Genomic DNA, 26,382 nt, shown 5'->3' with positions numbered 1-26,382 from the left:
GGGCCACTGGACTGGATCATCCTGACCGGGAGGAAGATGGAGGAGGCGCTGAAGCTGGGCCGCAGGGAGGCGGGCGAGGAGGGGGAGCTGGGTGGGCTGCTGGCTGCCTCGTGGAGAAGGCGCTGATGCAGGAGATGGAGTTGGAGCCCGCCAGCCGCGGCTCCTCCTGCCCGTGGGAGCGGCTGCGGGGCAAGTACCCGCTGCTCGGCCCCCAGGCTGAGGCCGCTGACGGCCAGCGCGGCCCCGAGGAGGGGCTGCCCGGCAAGCAGGGTAGGCAGAGAGGGCGAGGGGGAGCCTCCCCGCGCTCGCAGCCCTGCGGCTCACCGCCCCTCTCCCCGCAGGCAGCGGCCGTGAGTCGGGGAGCGTGGGAGATGGCATCCCCGCACCCCAGAAGGTGCTCTTCCCTGCGGAGCGCCTCTCCATGGAGTGGGAGCAGATGTACCCAGTCGGTGCCGGGCTGCACAACGTGGGGGACACCTGCTTCCTCAACGCCGGCCTGCAGTGCCTGACCCACACGCCGCCGCTCGCCAACTACCTGCTCTCCAGGGAGCACAGCCAGACCTGTGAGTGGGGAGGCCCGGCTCGGCGGGCGGCAGGGGAGGAGGAGTGCCCGCCTGTCCTGCTCCCGGCGCTGCGCTCAGCACCTCTGTGCGTGGGTCTGGCCAGGGCCGTGCGGGTGTCGGGATGTGCCTGCTCTGCTCCCTCCTGCCTGTTTCTCCGTCCAGAGGTCATCCTTGTGTCCGGGGAGGCTTTGTCTCTGCTGGGTGTTGACGTGCAGAAAACAGACTCCACAATCTGTGAGATTTTAAAGTAGGTATGTTTATTCGGCACCGGGCAGCACGGGGGGTAGTCCCACCAAAACCGTGCGCACCTGACGTGGCAACTCGCTTTGAATTTATACATCCAGGTGTTATGTATACATGAAGTTTCAAAAAAACACGCCTATACATATGCATGAGCTATCCCCGCTTCATATTAAAATTAGTTCCAGGGAGTCATTTGGTCAGTTTTAGCTGGTTCTTGAAGGAGGCCCCTTAGTTCTTATCAGGAACTGTCCGTGTGAGGAGGTGCAGGACTTCTCGTTTCAGATAAAGAGTTCAAAGCACAAAGCAAGGCCCCTTGGTTCTTATCAGGAACTGTCTTTTGAGGAATGCAAGACTTCCCCCCCTCGGATAGTTTTTACAATAGCTAGTTAGTAAATTATAAAGCATAAAGCGTCATATGTATTAGCATGCACAGCAATAATCAATAAATGCCATATCTATTAAAGTTTCTTTAACCCCTTCTCTCAGTCCCCCCTTTTTTAGAGAATTATTAAATTCCTTTAGTATACCTAATTCTGGCAAAATGTTTATTTATTTAGCACTTTCTCAAAGTATTGATTAGACTTAAGCCTCTGTCGTAATTGGTTTGTCTTCCAATTACTATAGGAATTTCCTGTGCTTTGGAAACACGAAAAGTCATACCGAATTGTTATAAAAAGGATTATGAATAAAACTCCAATTATAATTGTTACAATAAATAGTTGTTTCAGCCATGTTAAATTTGGTAGCCAAGAGGTTAACTTTTCCCACAAGTCAGAAAATCCCCAGGAAATGTTGTCCCTGGTTATTTCACGAAAACTTTTAGTTTGTTCCCAGATTTTAGATAAGTCTTTCTCTATCCTTTTTTCTTGGTTTACATATGTACAACAATGCTCGCCTGTAGCAGTACACAATCCCCCTTGCTGGGCAAACAACATATCCAAACCCAGTCTATTCTGGAGGACCATTTTTTTCAGGGAAGAAGTCTCCTCTTGGAGGGCTTGGATTGCATCCCCTGTCGCAGTACCGAGACTTTCCACAGCAGCTGAAATATTTACTAAAGCCTTTTCTAACTCACTCACTCCCAACCATGGAATAAACCACCGCACAAAACTATGAAAGCCAGTGGGCCTGTCTATTAGGGGGTTGTTACCACGCCTCTGCCGAAAGAGTCTCATGTGGGCGTGTAAGAATTTTGGTGTGTTAAGGTAGGTCAGGTTCCGCGTAACAGTGATGTTAGGTATTATGATCCCTATAGTACATCGGCCAGCCCAATCAAATGGCAAGACTTTATATCCTGTATGTCCACAAATCCAGTACCAACCATGTGGGGCGGGGAATCCCATCAGTTTGATTTTTTTTATTCTTGTGGACTTGTCTTTTGTCCACAAGTATTTAGCGCCTTTGGCCTTTGGGATCTGGTCTCCTGCCCACTGAAGATAGCTGGTACAATTGGGGTACTGTCCTACAAATGTCTTCCCCTTACACCTTGGAGCAGTGCTAGTTTCCCCCACAAGTGGTGCGGCAGTTGTAAAATTGCACCCTTGAATGCACGGTACACCTTGGGTTTCATCCCATAAATTTAAGTTTATCTGCCAATTAAGATCTTCCCATTTTATCTCTGCATATGCCTCGGGAGACATGCCTAGGAAAGCCTTGAGACCTTTTGGGAAGACCATAGCCGTTACGGGGTGTCCACTCCCACGTTTTTCGGCAGATGCGAGCATAACCAACAGTCAGACCAACTCATGACTTTAGCAACTTTTTCATGGAGCTGCAGAAATGTGTTACTTTCCCGTGCCCCGACTTTATTTGTCAGGATAACGACTAGCGTCGTGATAATACAAGTTTTTGAGGCTGTACTTGTGTGACCCTCCATGTAGACTTAGGTGCTCTTTTTACCCTAGTGCGGTGTATCCAGGCGCTCTGCTCTCTGATCTTGATTGCTGTGAAGAAGGTGAGGAGTACCTGATACGGTCCTTCCCACTGCGGTTCCAGGGTTTTTTCTCTGACCCAGGATCCAGCGGTGTGCTGCGGCGCATCGCGTCCCTCAGTCGATCCAGGAACTCAGATGGGGACTTGGAAGGGCCCTGTCTGATTGCATACAAAGCTGACCAATTTATAGTTTTGGGGATTGCCCTCTCCATTCCCTTTGAAGTCCACTCCTGATACGCCTGTAATCTTACCATATGTACAGATCTATTAACATCCCACTTTGGATCTTGGAGAGGGAAATATTCCTTAATATCCCCTCCTGTAATCTTATAATGGTCTTCGGCCAGCTTCCCTGCTGTTGTTAAAATCAGTTGTTTCTCTGTCACAGTCATCTATTGCAGTAATAGTTGTATATCCTTCCAATCAGGATTGTGTTGTTTTACAATAAATTGGAAATGTTTAGTTACACTTACCGGGTCACTTCTATAATCTTTTGCAATCTTTTTCCATTCCCCTAGGTCAGCAGTAGAAAAGGGTACTTTGATTAACATCATCCCACCATCTGGCCCCACCGCCTCCCGGAGAGGTGCTTGCAAAACCGTTGGAGCGGATTTCTTCCTGGTATGGGAAGATACGGGGCTGTCCGGGGGGGTCGAAGCTCTGTCCGAGTCCGCATCCTGTTCCTGTGGTCGAGGGGGAGGCTTAAACAAATCAGTTAAATCTTGTTCTGATGTCTGGTGAATTTTATCTGTCTTAGTACATCTTTGTCCAATGCTACATGCAGAACAGCACCGCCTCAGTTTACCTCTACGCTCCTTGTTGTTTTCTCGCTCAAGCGCGAGTACCATAGGGTCCTGTGGGGGTACCATTCCACAGCCCCTTTGCCACTCCGGGTGGTTTCGGAGGGTGAAAAACATATCTGCATAGGAAACCTCGTCCCATTTCCCTTCTCTTCTTAAAAACAGCATCAGGTGTAAAAGGGTGTTATAATCTATTGACCCATTGAGTGGCCACTTAGCCTTGCCTTCTAGCTTATACAACGGCCACCACTGATTGCAATATTTGATAAGGGTCTTCTTACTTTCTGTACCTCCAGTCCCAACAATATCTTTCCAGTGAGCAAGTACACAACCTAGAGGACTTTTCCTTAATATTCCTCCACTCTGACCCCCTCCCATATTTATTGATTTATTATTTATCCCTCTTTTCTGCCGTACACAAACAGAGCCCTTTCTTTCCTATCCTAATTTCTGTCTAAATTTTACAGTTAGAACACTCAAAATCCCAGCCAAACTCTACCCACAACTTTTCACTACAACACTTACACTCTGGAACAAATACAGGTTTACAAGAGTTATCGTGGTGTAAAGGACACCATTCAGGACCATCGGGGTCCCACCACAAGGCAACAAAGGAATCTACAATGACAAAACACAATAAACTACTACCGCGGTTACAAACACACACTTTGGATCCAGTTCAGTCTTCGCACACAAACAATACAATCCACACAGAAAATCGTCTCTCACACCTCTATGTAAGCTCTCTTCGTGCCGACATACAAAGGTGCTCACAGTGTCCACACTCTCATGGACATCTGCACACTCACAGTGGTCACACAATCATACAAGAAACTTCAGAAAGAGGAAAGTCCCCTTGCTTTCTAGCCCACCTCAGAAGAATCTGGGTGGCTAGGGGTGGCTGGACAGACCTCACGCCACACACACAGTCACAGCGTTGCTCAGATTCCCGGGACTCACTCACGCTCTCACAACACAGGTATTTACACTGTAGAAGGTCCTGCACACAACATAGAATTTTACCACGCAGCACAGAAGATCACACACACAAAAATCCCTCACACGAACACTGTGGTTCAACAAGTCCAAACCAGTAGCCAACGCCAAATGCCTTATTACGACAGCCAGAAATCAATACCGGCAAAACACAGACTCACTCGATCCACTCCCAAGATCGCTAGCGGCCGCTCTATCGGTCAGGGAGTCCCAATTGGCGCCCCAAACCAACCAAGCTGGGTACCCACCCAACGGGGACTATGCTGCACGCCAGACGTCTCTGCGCGATTTACCAGCTGCCCCAGCCACGCGTACGACTTACAGGCCCCTACCATTAAACATACCGTTTGGTCCGCGGCTTCAGGAGGTTGTTGTCTGCTCCCGCGGTGAGCGGCTGGCAGCGGAGGCTCCTCCGAGGAAAGTGCTCGGGGCGCGCCTAGGAGTGTCCGCTCCACAGCTGCTCCCGTAGCCAAGCAGAGATCCTCCTGGCTGGCTCGCCAAACTGACGTGTGGAAAACGGACTCCACAATCTGTGAGATTGTAAAGTAGGTATGTTTATTCAGCGCCGGGCAGCATGGGGGGTAGTCCCGCCAAAACCGTGCGCACCTGACGCGGCACCTCACTTTGAATTTATACATCCAGGTGTTACATACACATGAAGTTCTGTAATTCACCTGTACATATGCACGATCTATCCTCGCTTCATATTAAAATTAGTCCCAAGGGGCCATTTTCATAAACTCCCCCCACCTGTGCTTGCGCAGTGCCTCCTGGTGGTGGTCGTCGGGGGTCGTGGGGATGAAGATGAGCTGCTCCTCTTCGTCACCGCTAGTAACCCTTTGTTTTCGTGCAGACTCGGTTATGCTTTGGTTCTTGTCCAGCCCGCAGGGTCGGTTCTGGCTGGTTCACGCAGAAGGCCCCTCCGCTCTTATCAAGAACTGTCCTTGGGAGGGAGACAAGACTTCTCGCTTTAGATAGTCTGCACGATGGCTGGTTAGTAAAGCACAGAGCACCATCTGCCTTAGTGTGCACAGCTGCAATTGATTAATGCTATACCTACTTAGGAGTTTTCTTTTAACCCCTTCTCTCACAACCAGGCTTTCTCTAAAGACTGCACCGTTACACCCACCCATTACTAACCAAAACCGAGTGTGACTGGCAACCATCTGCTTTCATCCCCCAAAAAACAAAGCAACACACAAGTAGTAGGTAGACTTGCCATTTACTTTCAAAAAACACAACAGAAATGAGTTTTAAACGAGTTTTACAATTATTTATTGCAACACAACAACAACAGAACTATCAGATTTTTTTTTAAAGGAAAATTACAAATATTTGAGAACCAGACAAACACAAGTCAAAACAAACTAAGACTAACTAACACTCTGTGCAAACTGGTCTGGATCCCCCAGAGGATCTGCAAGAAGATGTGCTAGAACATGAAGATCTGCCCAAATATCTGGCACAAGATCTGCCAGAAGATGAAGATCTGGATATGGATCACCCTCTGCCAGAGGATCACTCGCTGCCAGAGGCTCTGGAGCAGCCTCTGCCAGAGGAACAGCCAGAGGAAGAGCCTCTGCCAGAGGCTCTGGAGCAGCCTCTGCCAGAGGCTCAGCCTTTGCTCCACAGGTCTTGTTCCCTCCACGGCTCCTGTGCCATCCACGCAGACTGGCAAGAAGTCTCCTCCACCACCTCCGCCTGAGGGGTGGCCGATCATCCTTGCCAGTCTGCCCATCTTCCTCCAAGACGCACAGGGCATCAGCCAACAGATCCCCTGGGGCTGACAGCTCCGCAGCAGCACCTTCTCTCCTCTCCACATCTTTAAGAAACAGATAAATGCAACAGGTAACACAACAACGACCGTGCATCAGGCACAAAAGGGTTTCCTCAATTCATAAATACAATGGACACAAACCACACAAATCCAAGTTAGTGGACTGGGGGCTCGGGTGCACCAGGGGGGCTGGCATCAGTCGAGCGGGGTTGCGCCGTCCACGCAGGCGAGCCGCAAGTCTCCTCCGCCAATTGCTGCTGACGGGTGGCTGGTCGGCCTCGTCAGTCTGCCCACGCTCTATCGAGACAGGCGGCCAATGGGTCTCAGCTGGGGCTGAGAGCTCGGTGGCAGCAGCCTGTCTCCTCTCCCACTCAGGCTCCTCCCGCCAGCTCGTGCTGGGGAGCAGGAACCGGACATGCTTGGGTGGGCTGTTCCTCCGCCCTTCCTTACACGGCATGGCTCCCAAGGCTCCTCAGAGATGCAGATGCCACATGGGCGATGCCACAGGACACAGGGAAGGCGTGAAGTGCTCCTACAGCTCCTGCGATGCAGGAACCGCAGAGCCACGTCTCTCGCCTCCTTCCAGCTCCACGCTCAATGCAGGAGTGCGGCCAACTGCCACGGAAGTCCCACAGACAACATCTGCCCACAGGCGCCACGGAAACAGAACCGGAACCAAGGAACTCTTCTGCCTCTGCTGCAGGGCAAGGATGAAGCTGGAACTCACCTTTACAAACCACAGAATCCCCCTGGGAAAACCAACACCAAGTACCCGCGAGACCAAGCTGCCCAAAAGCCAGTCGTTCGTCACCCGTCAAGAGACAAGGGAAGGACCTGATAGGTGCCATCCCTTCTCCTCTGTCTCACACACAAGCCATCCCTGCCTTGGCCTTGGTGCCACTGACCACAGGAGCCTAACACACCAGCACATCCAACGCCCCTGAGGAAAGAGCTGGGAAAGCAGCGTCACCTTCCCCTTCCAGAACGTGCATCACCGAGTTTTATTTCCCCGCGCACAAACTTCCCTGTGCTGCCTCCCTCCCTCAAATCCCTCACCCTGTTTGAGAGACCTTCCTGGCCCTTTTGGAAAAGCCCTTGCCAGCAGCTGGGGGACCACGACAACCAGCTTGGCTGCCCAAGCAGGACAAGGGACTCTTCTGCAGGCCCCGCAGGGGAACCACCAAGGCATTGCTCCCCGACAGCTCAACAACCACACGACCTGCTTCTCCCCACCCCCCTCCTCAAACCGCTACAGCCAAGGGGCCAGGAACACCCAGACCCTTAGCCCAGGCTGCCTTCCCACACTCAAACATTACACCAGGCTTCTGTCTGTTCACAAGAAGCGTGCCTACAGAGCTGAAACACCAAAATCAAATCATTACAGACAAGGAGAGCCAGTACTCATCTAACGCATCCACATATTGCGCTTCCAATAAACAATTACCCTGCTTCTGCAATGTGTTGGGCTCCTTCTCTCTACCTCCTACTGGGCCACGGGCAAGCAGGAAGAGGCGGGCAGACACAATCCATGCCGAGAGGTCCCAGCACCATTCCACCGGGAAGCTGCTTTCATCTGACTCAGCACCACATTCACAGAAAGGACACCTTTAGCTTCTTGAGCTGGGAGTTATTTCAGATTTATTAGCAGTATCAGTAATGACCTACCAAATAACAGAGAAAGCACCGACCTCCTCCTCTTTGCAGATTTTTGCCAGAGAAGTACTTTGTGCAAAGAACAGGAAAAGTGCTGGTACATTTATTCCACCACTTTTGGCTGATTTTGTCCAAAAGGGCTTCAGCATAGTCCACACACCTCATTATACCCAGCTACTACTGGGTATAACAAGCATCCTGACTTCTAGAGGTTTTCTTGTTTCCGTTTTCAGAGCCTGTCGTAATTACTCCGTTTCAACGTTTGCCACCACAACAGTAATTCCTACGTTCTTCTCTAACATCAGCTGCTGTCTGTTGAGTTCCTTTGCCTTTTGTGTTTAAACAGCGTTTTTCCTGAAGTTACACAAGTCGGTCTTGCATTCCTACAACCATCTCTAACACCTACAATCGGTTTACCTGTCTTTTCCTGTAGCTGCTACTCTTTCAACCTCTTCTTCTCCTCCTCCGCCTCCTCACAGGAGCTGCTCCCCTCCTCTGCATCTAGACAGACACGATACCAGACCACAGTTTCTGGATTCGTTAACACCATGCACTCCTTCTGGATCCTGTACGCTAACACTGTGTGTAGGAACACAGTGGCAGCACTTACTCTGTACATAAAATGCTTTCATTTGAGGAAGTCAAGCAGGGCTGCTGAGTGACTCTAGTCCATCTATCCGGATGAGGCAGTATTTTCATCCTCACACATCAACAGGTCAGTTCGGAAAAAAACAAACAAACAAGCAAAAAAACCCACAAACAAACAAACAAACAAACAAAAAGAACTCCTCCAAATAGTCCATGTGCCATTAAAGACAAAACGAATTCTTTGCCAAAAATGCTCTTGGTTTTGTAGATCATCACTCCAAAGTAGCATAAGCATAGATGAGCCCAGGAGGATCAGGGGAAACACAGGAAAGATACCAAAGATCTATCCAGACGGTTAGCAACAGAATTGGCATCAGCAGTCCAGAACTACCACTTCCTGTTGTAGGAGAAGACACCACAAAACCGCAGTCTCACCTCTTCCTAAACCAGATCCACGCCAGTCCCTTGATCTGCCTCGGTTAATTAAGCAGTGGCACACAAGAGCTGATTTTCCTTCTCTCTCATGAGCTGCTCAGTTTTCACAGCGTGGTATTACTCAGTGGCACAATTTCTTACATTGAGTTTTGTGATCAAAGTTATCTCTCCAGGAGCTCTACAAAGTTCCTTCAAGAACAGCACAGAAACAGGACAAAGAAGCTAAATTCCGATAGCCGAGACCTGTACAACACTAGAGAAGAAATAGTTTGAAATTATTTCTGTCACTCTGCCCCGGTTTGGGCCTGCCCTGAGGCAATGCTGGCTCTGATTGGCTGCCTGGGATTTCCCCCTTGCTCCTCCCATCTAATGACGGGTCAGACAGCTTATCAATCATCACGTGCTGCTCTCCCACACGGCGTGATTGGTGGAGCCAGCCTGCCCCGCCCCTGCAGGGTGCCCAGCTTTTTCCACTCTTGCCGCCTTTCCTGCAGGCCAAAAGTGAGAGTGCAGACTCTCTCGGTGCATCTTTGGACCTATAAAAAGTGGGCTTTGCCCTAAAAATGAGAGTTTAGACGCTTAAAATGAAGCTCTAGGCCTGAATAATGTTGTGATTCCTAAAATGAAGGCTTTGAGCTGTAGAAGTGGGGTTAGGGCCCTGTGAAAGAGAATTTGGACTCCAGAAATGAAGCTTGGAGCCCTGTAACGGATGGTTTGGAAACGGAAATGAGGCTTTGGACACTGCAATGAGCTTCAGTGTCTTAAAGCAATGTTTGGGCTCTAAAAAGGAGACTTTGCAAACTAACCCCGAGGCTTTGACCCTGAAAATCAGGAGTCAGGCCACATATTAGACATTGGACCTAAAGTGAAGGTTTGGACCATAAAAACGAGGCTTTGAAATCTGTAGGAGAGAGTTCAGGCCCTCAAAATTGAGGTCTGGAAAATAAAAATGAGGCTTTGGACCTTAAAAATGAGACTTTGGCCACAAGAAGTTGATGCCCCAAGCCTGTCAGTGTTTAAGAGGCACTTGGGCAGTGTCGGTATTAACGAGCTTTAACGTGGTCAGGCCTGAACTGGTCAGGCAGTTTGACCAGATGATCGTTGTAGGTCCTTCCAACTTAAATACTCTATTCTATCATATTGTAAAAAAAAAAAAAAAAAAAGAGGCTTTAAGCCCTAAAAATTCCAGAATGGATCCTACAAATTAGTCTATGGGAGCTTTGGGAGCTAAAGAGAGTGTTTGGACCTGGAAAGGAGGCCTTGGACCCTAACAGTGAGCCTTTCAACCCTCAAAATCAGAGTTGAGGCATTAAAAATGACACTTTGGGCCCTTAAAATGAGTCTTTGAACCTTTGGAGCAGGGCTTGAACTTCTAAATGAGGGTTTGTATCCTAAAAATGAGAATTTAGATCTTGAAAATGACTGTTTGGACAACCAAAATGAGAGTTTGGGCCCTAAAAATGAGACTTGAAGTTTGAACTTTAAAAACATGTGACCAGATGTTAAAACTGGGCCTTTGGACACTGAAATGAGCCCTTGGACCCGGAAAATGATTGTCGTAGTTCAGCCCCGATCGGGACCAAACTACGCAGTCTCCGTTCCTCTCACAAGGAAAATTCTTCACAACAGGCTGGCAGACACCTCTCAGGACGTTTTTACATCTCATTCACATCTCCTCTCCTCCCCACTTCTCTCAGCCGGGCTGGGCCCAGTTGGGCCCAGTTGCCGCCCGTCGGGAGGCCAGAGGGTGAAACCTGCAAGGCCCACGAGGCTCGCGCCTCCCCCTCTCTGTCCCCACTCAGCTCCTTCACATCTTCTCTAATTCTTTTTTTTTCTGTTTTCTCCTTCTTAAATGTGTTACGGCAGAGGCGTTATCATGGAACGTGCTGACACCAATTGGCTCGGCCTTGGCCAGCAGCGGGTCCGCCCTAGGCCCGGCCGAGTCCACTGAACAAAGAGGAGCAACTTCTAGCAGTTTCCGATAGAAGCTGCCACCTTAGGCCCCCCTCGCTAAACAAAACCAGAACAGTGATGATTTAGTCTCTAAATTGAGGATTTGGGGCCCTTTAAATAGGATTGTGTGGCTTGAAGATGCAGCTTTGGACTAAGAAATGAGGCTTTGTGCCCTAAACATGAAGGCTGGCAATGAAAAATGATGATTCGGGCCTTCAAAAGGAGGACATATCTAAATCTAATTAACATTTTCCCTTATATCTACTTAACAACATCTTATCTGAGTAAATTATGTTAACATCTCTAAATCTAATTAACAACGTTTTATCTTACCAAACTAAAAATGTGTCCCAGGCCAAGTTTGAGGCCTGTGGCTCTGGGGGATCAGAAGAGGAGGGTGATTGTTCACGAGGACAATCACAAGGTGAACACAGGTAAACCAACACAAGCATAGCAGTGCCCAACATCAAAAGTGCCCCAAAATAAAGCGCCATCAAAGCGTTAATCATTTTGCTCATTTTTGCAACCTTTTTTTTCCTTTGTGATGGTTTAGCCCGAATTACCACACAGTTTCTCGCTCATACTCCCCCTCCCCAGTGGGGAAGGAAGGAGAACCCATGGGTTGAGATGAAGACAATTTACTAAAATAACAAGGGAAAACTACAATAATAACAGAATATACGGATATTAAAATATACAAAGTGAACAATATGTGTTTTCTCACCACCCGATGTCCCAATGACCGACACAGCCCGTCCCGAGCAGCGATCATGGAAACAAAACTGAGCAGCAAGCAAAGGAGCAAAAGGGAGCCAGCAAGGGAGAGGGAACGATGCCAGCAAACGAGGAAGGAAGATGGATGCCAGGAAGGCAGATACCCGCCGTGGCCAGCCCCCACTTCTCTACTGAGCATGGCGTTCAGGCATGAAACACTCTTTGGCCAGTTTGGGTCAGTTATTCTGTCTGTCTTTCTCCCAGCTTCCCGCATCTGCAAATTAGCGAGACTTGGAAAGCAGGACGGTGTCCTTGGTCTCATTCACAACAACTCATATCATCAGGGTGTTTATCAACATTCTTCACACAGGGCATCCAAAACACACCGGCTACTGAGAGGAAAAATTAACTCCATCCCTGCCAAAACCCGGACAGTGTCCACCCCTTATTCCATACAATCTACGTCATGCATATACATATATACGTGTGTGTGTATATACACGGAGATGTAACTCCTTCAGTCTGTTGAGCTCATTTAGTCCATGACTTTGGGCTCCATCTGTCCTGACAGTCTTTCAGGACAAGAGAGATGGTATGTAGTGTGGGGTTGTTGCCTGCTGCACCTGGAACTCACAGTTGGTACATCTGGCGTGGCTGGTGTATCATGCCCATGGTCTGCGAGTGGAAGATGTTGATCTTGAGGAAGTTGTTGGGCGCCAGTTCCTGTTCCATCACCGTTGCATCTCTCTCGGTTTTATTGAAGCTCATTCTTCACTGATCAGGGTGTTCCTTGCTGCAATACCTTTGACGTGACATGTAAGAACTATAGAAATGATTATATACAGGTCAAATTATTGGCTATTTTCACCTAACATCAGATCTCCTTCAGCTACACGTGGGACTTCCCCATCCTCCCGCATCACCCACCAAGTACATCCAGGCCCTTCAGCAAAAGCAATCCCACGGGTGGGTTTGCCTTTGCCCAGGGGAGGAATAACCCAGACCGTCTTTCCTAACATATTCCTTAGATGCACCACAGGGACTTTATCACCCTCTGCCCTCTGGCTGGGCAGGGCCAGCTCGATTGGTGGATCCCCGAGTGTTGACTAACCAGGTGGCTTTTGCTAAATGTTTATCCCAATTTTTGAAGGTCCCACCACCCATTGCTTTCAGTGTAGCTTTCAGCAGTCCATTGTGCCGTTCAATCTTTCCAGAGGCTGGTGCGTGATAGGGGATGTGGTATACCCACCCGATGCCGTGCTCTTTGGCCCAGGGGTCTATGAGGTTGTTTCGGAAATGAGGCCCGTTGTCTGGCTCAATTCTTTCTGAGTGCCATGTCGCCAGAGAACTTGCTTCTCAAGGCCCAAGATGGTGTTTTGGGCAGTGGCGTGGGGTACGGGTTAGGTCTCTAGCCACCCAGTGCTGGCTTCCACCATTGTAAGGACGTGGCGCTCACCTTGACGAGTTTGTGGGAGTGTGATGTAATCAATCTGCCAGGCCTCTCCATATTTATACTTCAGCCATCGTCCTCCCTACCAAAGAGGCTTTGACCGCTTGGCCTGCTTAATAGCAGCGCATGTTTCACATTCATGGATAACCTGTGCAATAGTGTCCATGGTCGAGTCCACCCCTCGATCACGAGCCCATTTGTATGTTGCGTCTCTTCCTTGATGGCCCGAGGTGTCATGGGCCCACCGAGCTAAAAATAGCTCACCCCTGTGTTGCCAGTCTAGGCCCACTTGGGAAACTTTAATCGTAGCAGCCTGATCCATCCTTTGGTCATTTTGGTGTTCTGCCGTGGCTCGACTCTTGGGTACGTGAGCATCTACGTGACGGACTTTTACAACCAGATTCTCCAGCCGGGCAGCAATCTCCTGCCACAGTGCGGCAGCGCATATGGGTGTCCTGGTTCTGGCTAGAGCAGAGTTAATATTCACCTGAGCTGTGCAGAGAACTGGAGCTGGTGGCCCCTATGGCTGGGGCACCCAGCTGGGATAGTTAACTAATGAGCCAACAGCTGGGGTAAATTTACCCAGCTGAGCCCAAGGGCTGTTCCATCCCGTCTGACATTGCTCAGGGTGTCAGTGAGGAGGGTGCTGAGGGGAGCCTCCTGCTACTTGGAAGAAACTGGGTGTGGAGATTTGTAAGCCATCGTACTGTATTTGTATTCCATCACTGTTTTGTTTTGGTTTTTTTTTCTGTTATTGCTGTTAAATTTACTTTTTGTTCAATCTCAACCCACGTGTTTTTGCTGGTTTTTTTTTGTTTACCAGTTCTCCCCCTATTCTCTCGGAGGGTGGGGGAACGAGAGAGAGACTGCGTGGTCTGGTCCCGGTCAGGGCTGAAGTACGAAACATGGTGTTTCTGTGCCTGTGAACCCCCTGGAAAAGAGCGCTCTGGGGCACTCAGAACCCTGGGCTCTGTTTGCCCCTTACACACAGACGTGTGTGACCCATCCAGCCTTCTTCAAAGGGAAGCTGTGCGTAGAACAATTTATGGTCTCCAGCATTTTTAAACTGGTATTTAAGGTGCAGACTATTTGAAGGAGAAGCTATCCACTGCACCTTTAATTGAGAAAGACAGATGCAAGTGTCATGATTTCATTTTACAGCAATAAAAGGACACACAGGTTGGGAGCTGGGAGATTAATTTTGCATTCACATTAAGTGATTTTCCGACAGTTAGCACAACCTGCAGGTTTTTACAGTTGACTGTGTCCTTTCAACATACAAATTGTAACATCAGCCTTATGCAGAACACATTACTGAAGGCAGTTGGGTTTTTTTTTTGTTAAGTAGAATTGTTCAAATGTTTTTATGACACACTGGTCCAGACACCAGCAGGGTCTAAGGGAGTGACTGTCGGTTATTTGGACCTTCAAGCCCCTGTCGCTCAGATCAACCACTCATGGTTTCGTCTTCATATGCATTAATTCACCAAAGACTCCAACTCGTTTCAAAATTTTAATAAATGGTTCTCTCATATACACAGTCTTTTCCCCACAGTAACATAATCGCGATCGACATCTACAAAATAATTTCCATTAACATTTACAAAACACTTTACAGATACATTACTAATTTGTCTGAACTGAAACGGTTTACAAAACACATCCAAAACCCACAAAACATTAGTAAGGCTATAGCAAAATTAAGGAATTTAAGACATACTAATAATGAAACTGGATACTACTCTTCCATATTGTTTCTACTCCTGTTTCACACTGTTTCTCTATGGCTACTCCTTCTTTCATAAGCCTTCCTGTGATATGGTGGAACACCTCTGTATCTGTTAACGTTCCCCCGCTCTCGTCCCCCTTCAGGTACAGTCCGTTCAGTGGGAGTCCGACCTCTAAACCCTGGGGACCTCGATCGTGAACGGTATCTTCTGTAGGGGGGTGACCTTGATCTGGAATGGCGAGAGCCACGTGACCTTGACCTGGCACGAGAGTTACGGCTCTTCCCTTTGCCTCTTCTTGGATGAGGTGGTGATCGCAGGTAGGAACGGGAACGGGAATGGCTAAGTGATCGAGAGGAGGAGTTAGTGCGGGAGGAACTTGACCTTGAATTGGAGTAGCTGAAAGAGTAAGATGAAGCAAGATGAGGAGACTTGGATCTTAAAAAAACCACAGCACACACAAAAAATAGATGATGTTAATTCAAAACAGTCACTCTCCCCAGTTCTTTACCTCCCAAATTTGGTTTGGTTTCTTTACCTCTCCACAACTGCTGCTTTGTCAGTGGAAAAGCAAACAGGAAGGGTCAGTGTATGTATGGTCTGTCCCATGAACGACCATAGCTGTTGACTGATTTAAACTGGTGCATACTGGCCACTACTGGTATGTGAACGTGCACATTTTTCACTGCTCCACAACTACATCCAGTGCAAATCAGTTGTGTTGCAGTAAGATAGAAAAAGAGCAAGTCCTAACGGCTACAGGGCAGTAACAAACACCAAGAAAACGTGATTTAGCCTGGAGACAGTAAAGCTCAACTCTAAAAGGCCAGCTTAGTCTACTTCGCTTCATATTTAGGTGGTGCTTGGAACGGGGTGAAAAATACTTGTCCTGCAATCCTACATACAGGGCTATTTGATCAACACTTCTAGCCAGGTGTCCCAGCAAAATCTGGCACATACCTCTCGCTCTGACCAAGGACAGCGATCGCATTTCAAGCAAAATCATATCGTAACGCTTCTACACTCCGCCTCTCGTCATACGACTCCATGCCATTGCTCTAGGAAAGACCCTGACAGCATGACTAAGAGAGAGTCCCGGTTAAAATCTCTCCATGTATCCACAGGAGATACAGAAAGGAGGAAATGAAGACAATTTCTCTCATGTATCTCCTCCCCGGTGCTTTGAGGCAATGCTTACAAGCAGAACAGGGAGACGCAGGAAATCCAGCAGCCACAGCTATTCAGTTTCTAGCCTCCTCACGGCTGCCGGGAGGAGAAGGCTGTCGTTACAGAGAAGCTTTAGCAAAAGCGACGCTTGTTCCTTAACAACTGCTGCCCAGTTATAACTGTCCGTCACCTGTAACCGCTGCCGTATCTGAGCTGGCAACCCACACATGAAACTGCCATCACTGCTGATCTCCTGAACCATCCACTGCATCTGACGACAGAGAGGTGGAGTGGAACTCCTCCTGATCCTTCTAGACAATCTGCTTCTCCTTCACGGAGGAACCGAGAGGAAACGGCCTTAAGCTGCACCAGGGGAGGTTTAGATTGGATATCAGGAAAAATCTCTTCACCAAAGGGTGGTCAGGCACTGGAACCGGCTGCCCGGGGAAGTGGTTGAGTCACCATCCCTGAAGTTGTCCTAAAATAACAGTGTGGAATTTTCCAATCATTTGCTCCAGCAGTATCGGCTAAGTTGTTAAAGGAATCATGTCGGAGGCCGATTTCTATTGGGAAATCAATTTCTACAGCCCTGTTCAGCCAGCAATCAAAAGCCTGGCTTTCCACCTGATCCTTTAATTAGATTTAGTTTTTATATGTAATTATGGTTTGCTCAAAAAGTATTCTTTGTTCAGAGTCCTCTTTTCAATCACGTAGCAGAGGTTTTTGTAAAATAATCTTACTGCAAGCACAGAACCCCTTTGTTAAAGCCAAGTCCAATTAAGCCATTTAAAAATTAATTACCGCCTGTATTTTCCACAGCTCTCTGCGCATACGTATTCCATTATAAATCAGCTGCTGTATAAGTGATGTGTTACGGCCTCATTTAACAGGTGACAAGTAGTCACCTACTGCATTTCTGTAGAACACTTACCGTTCCCAGCCCGGTCTGGCACCTGAGCAGTGAACTGCAGTGGCTCTCATGGGGTGACCTTTTGGAGTGGGGAGAGGGAAAAGGGAAAAAAAATCCCATTCAGTTTATCTGAAGATTTTTTTATTTAAGAAATTCTGAAGTTCCTGTCACTTACCAGCTGTGGGTATGGGCTGTCCTGGGGGGCCCAGCAGACTCGGCAGTGCTGGCTGTCTCAGTGCAGGAGCCTGACAGCCCTTGTGAATACAAGCAAGAGTTGCAAAATAAGCTCTACTGAAATACAAGACTCGCTGCTTGTGTTGACATAAAACTGAGCTTCTCTTCCAACACACTGCCGACGGACAGCGAGGAAGATGTAGCGAGTTCAGCAGCACTCACCAGAGCAGCAGGAGGGGTAACAGCCAGGAGTGGTGGTGGAGGTGGTGGCAGTGGCGGCGGCTGCTGCTGCGGCTCCCGAATCTGCGCAGAGCGCCTTTTTGTGTAGCCAGTTCCGTTGCTGAAGCTCTTCACAGCCTAGAGGCAGAGAAACATTTACAAAGAGGTGACAGGAAACTTCAGGAGATGTACGAAGAAAGGCCTCCACAGGGTACAACCCCTTGTGTATTCCTGTCCGTGCTATCAGCCCTACAATAAATCAACACACAGAGGTGTGAACAGATGGCATTAAACACCGGTATCAATGACTGGCAACGCAGAGTCTCTGTCTTTGAGGGCCTTCACTGTTAACACCAAACTTGAAAGGGAGGCAATCCTGTTAAACAACAGCGGGACCTGAATTTGCCCCATGGCCTCCACAGCGTTGTGAGCTTCTGTAACAGCAGATCATGTACTTGAGCAGGAAACTGAGCCGTATTCAATCCAGCCCTGCTTAAGGCCGTGTCAGTGAATGCTTCCTTCCCTGCCAGCTGTTTGCAAGTAGACTTTTCTGACAAACAGTTTACGGAAACGTCATCACGTTACCTGGCGTAGGAACCTGTTGGCAACTAATGCATCTGGAGAAACGTCTGTCTGGTGACACGTTGGGCAGGTGTGTTCCTCAGATTCCAGCAGCGCTGTTCTAATGCCTGTGAAGAATTAGAATCATCAACACAGATTTTAGCCCAACCATGGATATTTTGTGAGTTCTAACCAATGATAAAAAGACATCTCTGATTAATGGGTGAATGTGGTCTTGAATGGAGAGCATGGAGCTCTAATTGTCCAACAGCGTACAAAATGTCTAGTACGAAGCAAATACCTGTACGGTTTTGATATTTCACTGTTGTAACATTGGAAGCTGTGGAGAAGGCTCTGTCCTGGTGTTTTGACTCGACTTTTTTCAGCTGTCTAGTACAGCGAGCGGTCCCCAAGCTCAACATTAACGAATAAAACACATCTCAAAAAACATTAGTAGGTTCCAGTTCTGAGGGTTTTATCCAGCTCTCCCGTGGAGAAGAATGTGCATTAAATGCCTGACTATCTGTTGGTTGCAGACCACAGGAAATCACCAGAGCTGGCTACAGAATTCTGTATGAGAGAACGGGCTGTGGACAAGCTCAATGCTTTCAAGATCTCACGCTGTAATCACCTGCACAGTTCCGCACTCTCCTCCCACTCATCTTTCCACATGTAAAGAGGATTTAACAACAGGTAAAAAGGGAAAAAAGCTTTCTGCCTTTTTTCCTTTATACAAGAAGAGACCTTTCCTAGTCACAGTGTACTTCAGTGTGAAACAGAACTGGTCTCCAAGTACAGCCGTTATCTCCTGTATCTGCTTTCAGAAGGTCAGATGTGATCTTTTGAATCAACAAACATGGGGGTAACACTCACATTCATCACAGTAACTGTTTCCACAGCAGGGAATCACAGCTGCGTCAGTCATGATCTCTTTGCACATGGGACACAACAGCTCCTCTGGAACGGGATCTGAGGAGGAGGAGGGTGGCTGCTCTGACAGAAAAGGAGGCTTCTCCTTCTTTCCTCTAGCATAAGCTTCCCTGGGGGGGTTGGGGAAGGAAAAAGACAAAAGTTAAAGATGGGTAAAGGAAAACATTTCCAAGCTTTGGATTTTACCACAGCAAGATCATAGAGTCATAGAATCTTTAAGGCTGGAAAGATCTCCAAGATCATAAAGGCCAACTGTCAACCTAACACCACCACGCCTACTAAACCATGTCCTGAATAACAGATGGAATTCTTCTCCCTGCACATTCCCCTTCCAAAACACAGGCTTAGTTGTTCAAAATACTTTTCTACAGCGACAGCACTACAAGAGGGAGGGAGGAACAATTTTCCTTCTGCAGAATTCTCCCATTCATTGGATCAACTAAGAGATTAGCTCAGACTAGGAAAATAACTTTTGGACAGCTAGGAATCAGGTGAAACGAACCCCCCTCTCCTTTGCCAGAGGGGAAATGTGAACTGCAGGCTCAGGATAAAGTTATCTCTGTGCAACTACATTTTATAAATGACAGAAGTCTATGTCACAGCTTCCACTAAAGGAGATCCGTGACGGAAGAACGGAAGTGCTGCCACGTGCATTGTCAAACAGCCACTCTTCTCAGCACACAGCAGGATTTTTTTAGTTTAGAGTCACAGGAAAACCTCAGTCTGCTTCACACATGAGATCTGATCAAAGTCAGAGCGGGAGGAAATCTCTGTCCAACAGCAATTGGTTAAATTTTGCAAGAAGCCTTTGAAAGATCAACCAGAAGCAAAACGAGCTCTCAATGAGAACGACTTGCCTGGAAACTCTACTGAAATGTTCTGCAGACAGACAGATCCTTAGCGTACCCGCAATTTAACCAACTTCCAGGGGCACGAGCAGTTGGTACCACCCTAATTCCATATGGGAAAGGATCCCGGATTTGAAGGTGAGGATACAAAGACAGTGTTTCCTCCCTCGAAATGACACAGCCTGGCCAGCTGGCTTGCACTGCCACTCGGACATCTATGCATGCTTTCCCTCGTTCGCTTCTTGGTCAGTCCAGTTAATTCCATACTTACGCATTAATAAATGGTATGACGTATTTTCCATCAGTGGTTATCATCGCGCCCTTTGTGCTGGGATCTTTCACCTCCATCATGAAACTCCTTGGAATTCCTGTGCTCTTTCTCAGTCTGGGAACAGACCCCAGCTTTTTGTCCTGTTAAGAAAAGAAACGCAGACATCTCTCATCTTAACACCCACACGCAAAATGACATTTCAATGATGATTTTAGGCGGCAAAGCCTTTACTCCTCTCCTTTCACCTATCGTAGGGGCTGCTCGGCTGAAATACTTATTTCCTAAATGACTATAGCCAGGATGACCCAAAGCCTTGAGCAGTGCTTTGAACTCAGTCGATGTTCTTTGGCTTAACTTCAGGTTCCTAAGGGTGAGATATCCCTTGGCTCCTTCCACTCAGAGAAGAGACACAAACCCGCTCCTCCTGCAAAGCGCAGTTCAGAGGGAGAGCTCAGTTCAGTGCTCTGAACCAGTCACTGGGGAAACTGACATTCACTGTCTCTGTAGGAAGGCTGGATTCACACCTCATGCATATCCATTCAGTGCCCAACGCTAAATGGCAGGAATGCTCAACCAGAGGCTGTGGAATTCACATCAGCAAATATTCCACAGATGGGGTCAACAGAAACATCTTGTGTTTACACAAAATACTAAAAAATGTGAACGGTCTTTGAAAAAAAAACCTAAAACCAGAAAAATTTCCATTAATACTGAAATATAGAAAAATAAGCCTGAAAGTTCACAGAGAAACATCTGTGGACAAATTTAATGTCCATGACGTAGAAAATCCAAAACAGTTACACTGATAATTCCAGGTTTCCCTTCCAGTTTGAAGGCCTTTGCAGCATTGCCGTATAAGCTCTGTATTTCACCCCAGGAGAAACAACTCTTAACGTGAGCATTCACGGATTTGTTACCTAAGTGCCACGGCACAAAAATTAAAAGCTTGGTAACACCACAAATCCCCCACGGTCTTACCCCATGTGCTGGGCAGTTCCTTATGTAGTGGCCAGGTTTCCCACAACGGAAGCAAGTATATGATGGTGGAGGGGAAGCCAAGGGATTCTTCACGTAACTAGAAGTTTTTTGGGAAAAAAAAAAGAAAAAGGTATGCATGTGTCTCTCTACAATTTGTCCACAGGCTCCAAAGAACACATTTGACATTATCAACACCTACTTGACTGGATCATATTCACGGCAAGACTGCGTCATCATAGCTTTTATCTTCTCTTCTTCGGTGGCACTGGCTTCAGCCAGGTTGGCAGTCTGTGTAACGGGGAATTATTTGACACACATTAGAAACACCCTTCAGCCCACACAGCCAACGACACCAGCACTCACCCACTGCTGTAAAGAGCAGCACGGCACTGGCTGCGCTTGCGCAGAAACAGCTGCTCATACAAAACACAGGTGTCCCGACGGTGTTCTGGGGGTCCTTACGCCGTTACATGGTGTTTCTGTGCCTGTGAACCCCCTGGAAAAGAGCGCTCTGGGGCACTCAGAACCCTGGGCTCTGTTTGCCCCTTACATACAGACGTGTGTGACCCATCCAGCCTTCTTCAAAGAGAAGCTGTGCGTAGAACAATTTCTACTCTCCAGTATTTTTAAACTGGAATTTATCTGCAGATATTCAAAGGAGAAGGTATCAACTGTACCTTGAATTGAGAAAGAGGTATGCCTGTATCTTTATTTCATTTTACAGCAATAAAAGGACACACAAGACTAGGAAAATTGTTTTTTGCTTGCTGAAATTCAGCCTCAGACACAGAAGCATTAAAAGGAATCAGGTTTTTTATAATCCCTCATCAGGACAAAATACTCTTTTCAGTAGAAACCTGGCCACCGTGTGCTGTAGGCAGGCCAAACTGTGCGTTCCCCCGCTACTAACGTCTTCACATTAAGTGATTTAACGACAGTTAGCACAACCTGCAGGTTTTTGTTCCAGCTGACTGTGTCCTTTCAACATTCAAATTGTAACATCAACCTTACACAGAACTACGTGTTCACATTATTGAAGGCAGCTGGGTTTTTTTTTTAAGCAGTATTTGCTCAAATGTTTTCATGACACACTGGTCCGGATACCAGCAGGGTGTAAGGGAGTGACTGTTGATTAGCAATAATAAACCAGAAATCTGTTAGCACCTTGCCCGCACGCACTGCCAGTCTGCACTAAAGAGGTTAAAGCAACACTTTTGAGCTGCTCTGTGTCGTGTTCCTGAATTTTCCTGAAATACTTGATGTTATGCAGCCTTATGTAGAGGCTGCTCAGGTGTGCTCCCCTTCTGTCTTCCCAAACTGAGAACTACTCTTTACACGGCAGCATCAAATATACACACAGCTGTACATCACCGTATAACATTTAAAAACACCGAGCAAACACTTTTTTTCTTTTAAGTATTTGACAGAACATATCTATACCTGTGTAAGCTGGGACACAGAAATCGATGCGGAAGAGCCGTGCACCTGTTCACAACACATTAAACACATAGTCAAGTTCTACAAGCAAAACACAGCAACAGTGAACCTCTGCTGTAGTCTGAACGTCTGCACTCTGTCCTCTGAGTGTCACTGAAAGAGGCATTTCCAACCTGCTGTCGTTTGAGTTTGTTCAAAACACAGTCCCAGCCTATGACCGCTGAAGAGTGCCTCTGTGGTTCCTGAGAAGAAATGAAAATAACCAAACCCGCTTGGGATCAACCTATTGCTCCAGAATATCTCGGAGAGGGACCCTGGCCCCATCCTCGGAAAGCAAACAAGAAATTAGGAAAGCTGTCTATTGGAGTCCAGCATTAAACAGTTTATCATCGACCAGTTACTGAAACGGAACCGTTCAGAAACTGTTAATTAGTTCTTGTCCTTTTTCAGGAAGCAGTTGTTGTATGGCCTGCAGGCAACAGTCTGATTTTCTTACGAAAGTGGTGGCACTCTTTTCTCCTAAACAAATATCAAAAGCAGCAAGTATGCACAAAAGCTTATACTTTGTTCATGAACTTCTGGATTAGATGACAGCTTATCCAGGATCAGATCCAATGATCCAGGGTTAGAGGAACGCCTCTCACCATTCCAGAGAAGAGAAAGCAGTTATCCTTAAAAGAAAGGTGAAAAATACAAAACACCACCTAGTAACTTTTCTGCTATCAGGACTATTTTGAAATGCGTAGTTACGCATAGTATTCGACCCGAGTGACAAATCAAGATCTCGACCATCACCAGTCAAGTATCTCCTTCTGTTACTTCTTTATATTTCAGCAGCCGAATGGCAGTGCTGTCAACTCTGAAGAAAAATGCTGTCCCTTCTCCACGGGTAAATTCCAAGTGGCAGTACACTAAAGAAAGGCTTCACCTTTGGGAAATTAAAGCAGCATCAACCCTGAAGTCACCCAGATCCAAAAATGTACTGCAGGCAGAAGTTCAGGAAAGCGACGGGGATTTTACCCACAGGTGCACCCGGCTCTAACCCTGCAGCAAGATCTCCACACTGGGTTTTAGATATTTTCATTTGCAGACAAACTGCTAAACTGAACTGCTTCATCAGATAAAGTGGAAAGATCAAATGCAGAGCTGTAGAAGACCACTTTGTGTCACAACAAGTTAAATCCACCGCAATCTATTAAAGAAGTTTAAGCCCTCAGAGGGGCCCAACCAACATCACTTCAATTATCCAGTTCTAGGAATAAAGACCCAAGTATTGAAGGATGTGAAAAGGAATCAGTTAGCCTCACAGAACTGTTCTCAACATGGATGGGATGTGTTGGGTTTGGTATTTGTTGGAACCTCAAGTCCCATGTAAGGAACAGCACCAACTTTAACAAGAGTGGTTTGTCAGTGGTTTTTGATAACGTCTGTAAACTGCATTAGGCAAAAAAAAAAGTATTTAAAACAAAAGCGAAGGACACAAAGTGAAAATGGCAAAAATGACACAGGTGTGTGTGTGTTTTATATAAAGTGCACAAGTATGTGTGTATGTGGGTATGGAATCAAGCGCGGTGTGTAGGAACAAGTGTGAGAGTGTGTTTTTACATACTGCTTTTGGTGTTCCGCTCACTGGCTCAGCTGGACTTCTAGAAAAAGAAAGAAAGAAAGGTGATCAGAACTTGAAATAAAGCACTTGTACCCCACAGAAAGCAGTGAAGACAGATTATAAAGCCTCAACATCAGCACCTTATGTTCTGATAGCCCAGCGAATGTGGGAATTTATTCATATACATAAACTGTTCTCTCCTGGAACATCCAGTGCCACTAAAAACAACCACAAACATCCCAATTCTACTCTGTCACAAATTATTCCAAGACTTCCAGGGACAGAACACAACAGGGCAAGAGGAAGTCCTCAGGTATTTTGCCTCTGCTCTCTAAGTATCAAAACCAGGAAATCTGTGCTACAGTGTCCTGTTCTTAAATAACCAGCCATCAAACCAGGAAGGTAACTGTAGCCAAGCTGTAGATCCCTGGTGTTACAAACAGGCACCAGATACAGAACTGAGTTTCTAAGAAAGAACAGTGATGGCCTAGACACTGCGAAGGGCAAGTGTACTTAGCGCAAAAAGATCAGTCACCTGACCATATTTAGCCATGGCAGCGCCAAAAATACCAAATGTGTTACATCTGCTGTATGGGCTGAAAACAGGAGTAGAAATGTCACCTGACAGCAGTTCCTAGGATCTGGTGTGATTTAGGAGTCCTGTGACAAACATACTGTCCCAGCAGGCTTAAAAATGTCCGTCTGCTTTGGGACATCGAACCTACCCCATCACAACAAAAATTAACAGCAGCTTTAACAGGAAAGAGAAATCTGAATGCCTCTGTACGCCAATATCCAGGAAAAAGTGAACAGACTGCACCCGCTACCAAAGAATACAATGCTTTAGGGACACTCACGGGACAGAGGTTTTGCTGGGAGCTTTAACTCCTCCAGCAGGGATTCGTCTCACAATTACCGAGCAGTTCTTCGGAATCAAGGTATCATCATCTGTGTATTCTGAAAGCAATACAGGAATAAATCAGGAAGAGATAAAAAACTCTAGAACACATTCTAAAGAAAAGACTGTTGTAAGGGTGCCAGAGAACTAAAGGAAAAAAGATAATGTTCAAGGAGTGAAAACAATTTACAAGTCTCATTATTTCTGAAAATCCCATCCCAAAGTCTCCAATCACATTCAAGCTCCTCAAGATGGCAGATCACCAAACGGAAACATCATACTAAGTAATACAAACCCATTATCAGCTCCAAGAATCAAGCACCATTGAGCAGATTTAAATGAATTTATGACTTCTCTAAGAATCCTTCTTGCTTATATTCACCATAAATGTTCTGCCGCAAAACTTCAGTACCGGCCCGACACCGTTACCGTGCACTATCAGGGAAAAAACCACCCACGGTTAGAAATGAATGATGAACTGATGCTCCATAGCATCTGCGTGGCAGTGTCCCTGGTGTACAGCAGCAGTTCTATTAACAAGAAATGCCAAACTGTCCTTCAGAGGCAGCCAACACTCAAGTGCACGATGGCTTTAAGGGCCCTGCTGAGATTCCAACTCACAGCTGCACTCTTGACCCAAAATGTTGCTGGGGAGCAGTTTCTGCAACAGCCACAGAACCAGTTTTCCAGTGCCGCGGTGTACAAGAAGTTGAAGGCAAAGTTAAGTGACCAAACCCGCTGTTTTTCTTCAAGTCAGCCACCTGTTCCATTGCCATCCCGTTCAGCTTCCTCCAGCAGATTTCAAAGAAATCTGGCAAGCCTGTTCTTATCAGATATCCTCCCACATTTCCGTATCATTTTCCCTGAAGAATTCCCGGAAAGCAAAACCTTAGTGAGCTCTCCACGTTGCACATGAAGCGCGGGCACTTGTAGCCTGGCTGTGTGGCTGAAACACAGCTCTGGCGGTGGTTGTCAGAAGAGCCGCGAGGAAGGAACAGCTCTGTGGGGCTCCCAGCACAAGTCCCAGCTAGGGATGGAGGGCGAATCCCATTGTCGCTTCCCACCCCGCGCCCGCCGCCCCCACGCACCTTCTTTGGTCTGGGCGTTGGTGATCTGCAGGTCGCTGTTGGGCGCCTTCAGCTTCTCCCGGGCCATGATCTGGCGCTTGAGGTCGCGCAGGGAGATGTGCAGGCCGTTGAAGATGAGCGTGTGGTACTTGAGGCTGGAGGAGAACTTATAGTGCAGGCAGGACATGGTGAGGGCAAGGCGGTGTGTCCTCGGCAGCGGCGCCTACCGCAGCACACAGGGCCGTGGGCTCTGCTCTGAGTTGGGGCACGCAGCCCCGGCTCGGCCTCCGCTCCCTGTCTGGCACACAGCGCTGCCAGGCCGGTGTGTTTGGTGGCTACGGCGACTGCGGTGCCCCGGCCTCAGCGTTCCGCCAGGGCTTTAGGGGCACCAAGCAGAGGGGCTGGGCCAGCGGTGGTTCTAGGCCACGTTCCGTTGCCCCGACAAGACGCTGCCTGGCGCCACGAGCGGAACCAAACAGAACAGT

At 47.5% G+C, this 26,382-nt stretch overlaps 1 protein-coding gene and 1 pseudogene across 1 annotated transcript; one reads left to right on the top strand and one right to left on the bottom strand.

Moving 5' to 3' along the window:
- The first annotated feature begins 36 nt into the window (after positions 1-36).
- On the top strand, positions 37-5,582 carry LOC147600380 (ubiquitin carboxyl-terminal hydrolase 36-like; annotated as a pseudogene).
- A 384-nt stretch (positions 5,583-5,966) lies between these two features.
- On the bottom strand, positions 5,967-26,084 carry LOC147600379 (E3 ubiquitin-protein ligase RBBP6-like). The gene is made up of 12 exons (XM_086751271.1): positions 25,919-26,084; positions 24,790-24,889; positions 24,554-24,592; positions 23,936-23,972; positions 22,330-22,374; positions 21,089-21,177; positions 20,890-20,986; positions 19,912-20,051; positions 18,736-18,902; positions 17,887-17,990; positions 17,305-17,439; positions 5,967-6,356 (listed from the first exon to the last, which is right to left on the bottom strand). Exons 1-12 carry the CDS (start codon positions 26,082-26,084, stop codon positions 5,967-5,969), a joined length of 1,509 nt encoding a protein of 502 aa, XP_086607397.1.
- Positions 26,085-26,382: the final 298 nt, after the last annotated feature.

This window comes from Chlamydotis macqueenii, chromosome 6, assembly GCF_036417535.1.
Source record: "Chlamydotis macqueenii isolate bChlMac1 chromosome 6, bChlMac1.mat, whole genome shotgun sequence".
NCBI lineage: Eukaryota > Metazoa > Chordata > Aves > Otidiformes > Otididae > Chlamydotis > Chlamydotis macqueenii.
This window is presented reverse-complemented; position numbering and strand designations above follow the sequence as displayed.

Bases quoted from the DNA above. Each gene is read 5' to 3' on its own strand.
- LOC147600379 (XM_086751271.1), bottom strand. From the start codon at position 26,084: ATGTCCTGCCTGCACTATAAGTTCTCCTCCAGCCTCAAGTACCACACG. The intron at 21,178-22,329 runs GTATAGATATGT...CCCGTTACACAG, and splicing joins CTGTGTCCCAGCTTACACAG to ACTGCCAACCTGGCTGAAGC. The intron at 6,357-17,304 runs GTGAGTGCTGCT...TGTTTCTTAAAG, and splicing joins TTACCCCTCCTGCTGCTCTG to ATGTGGAGAGGAGAGAAGGT.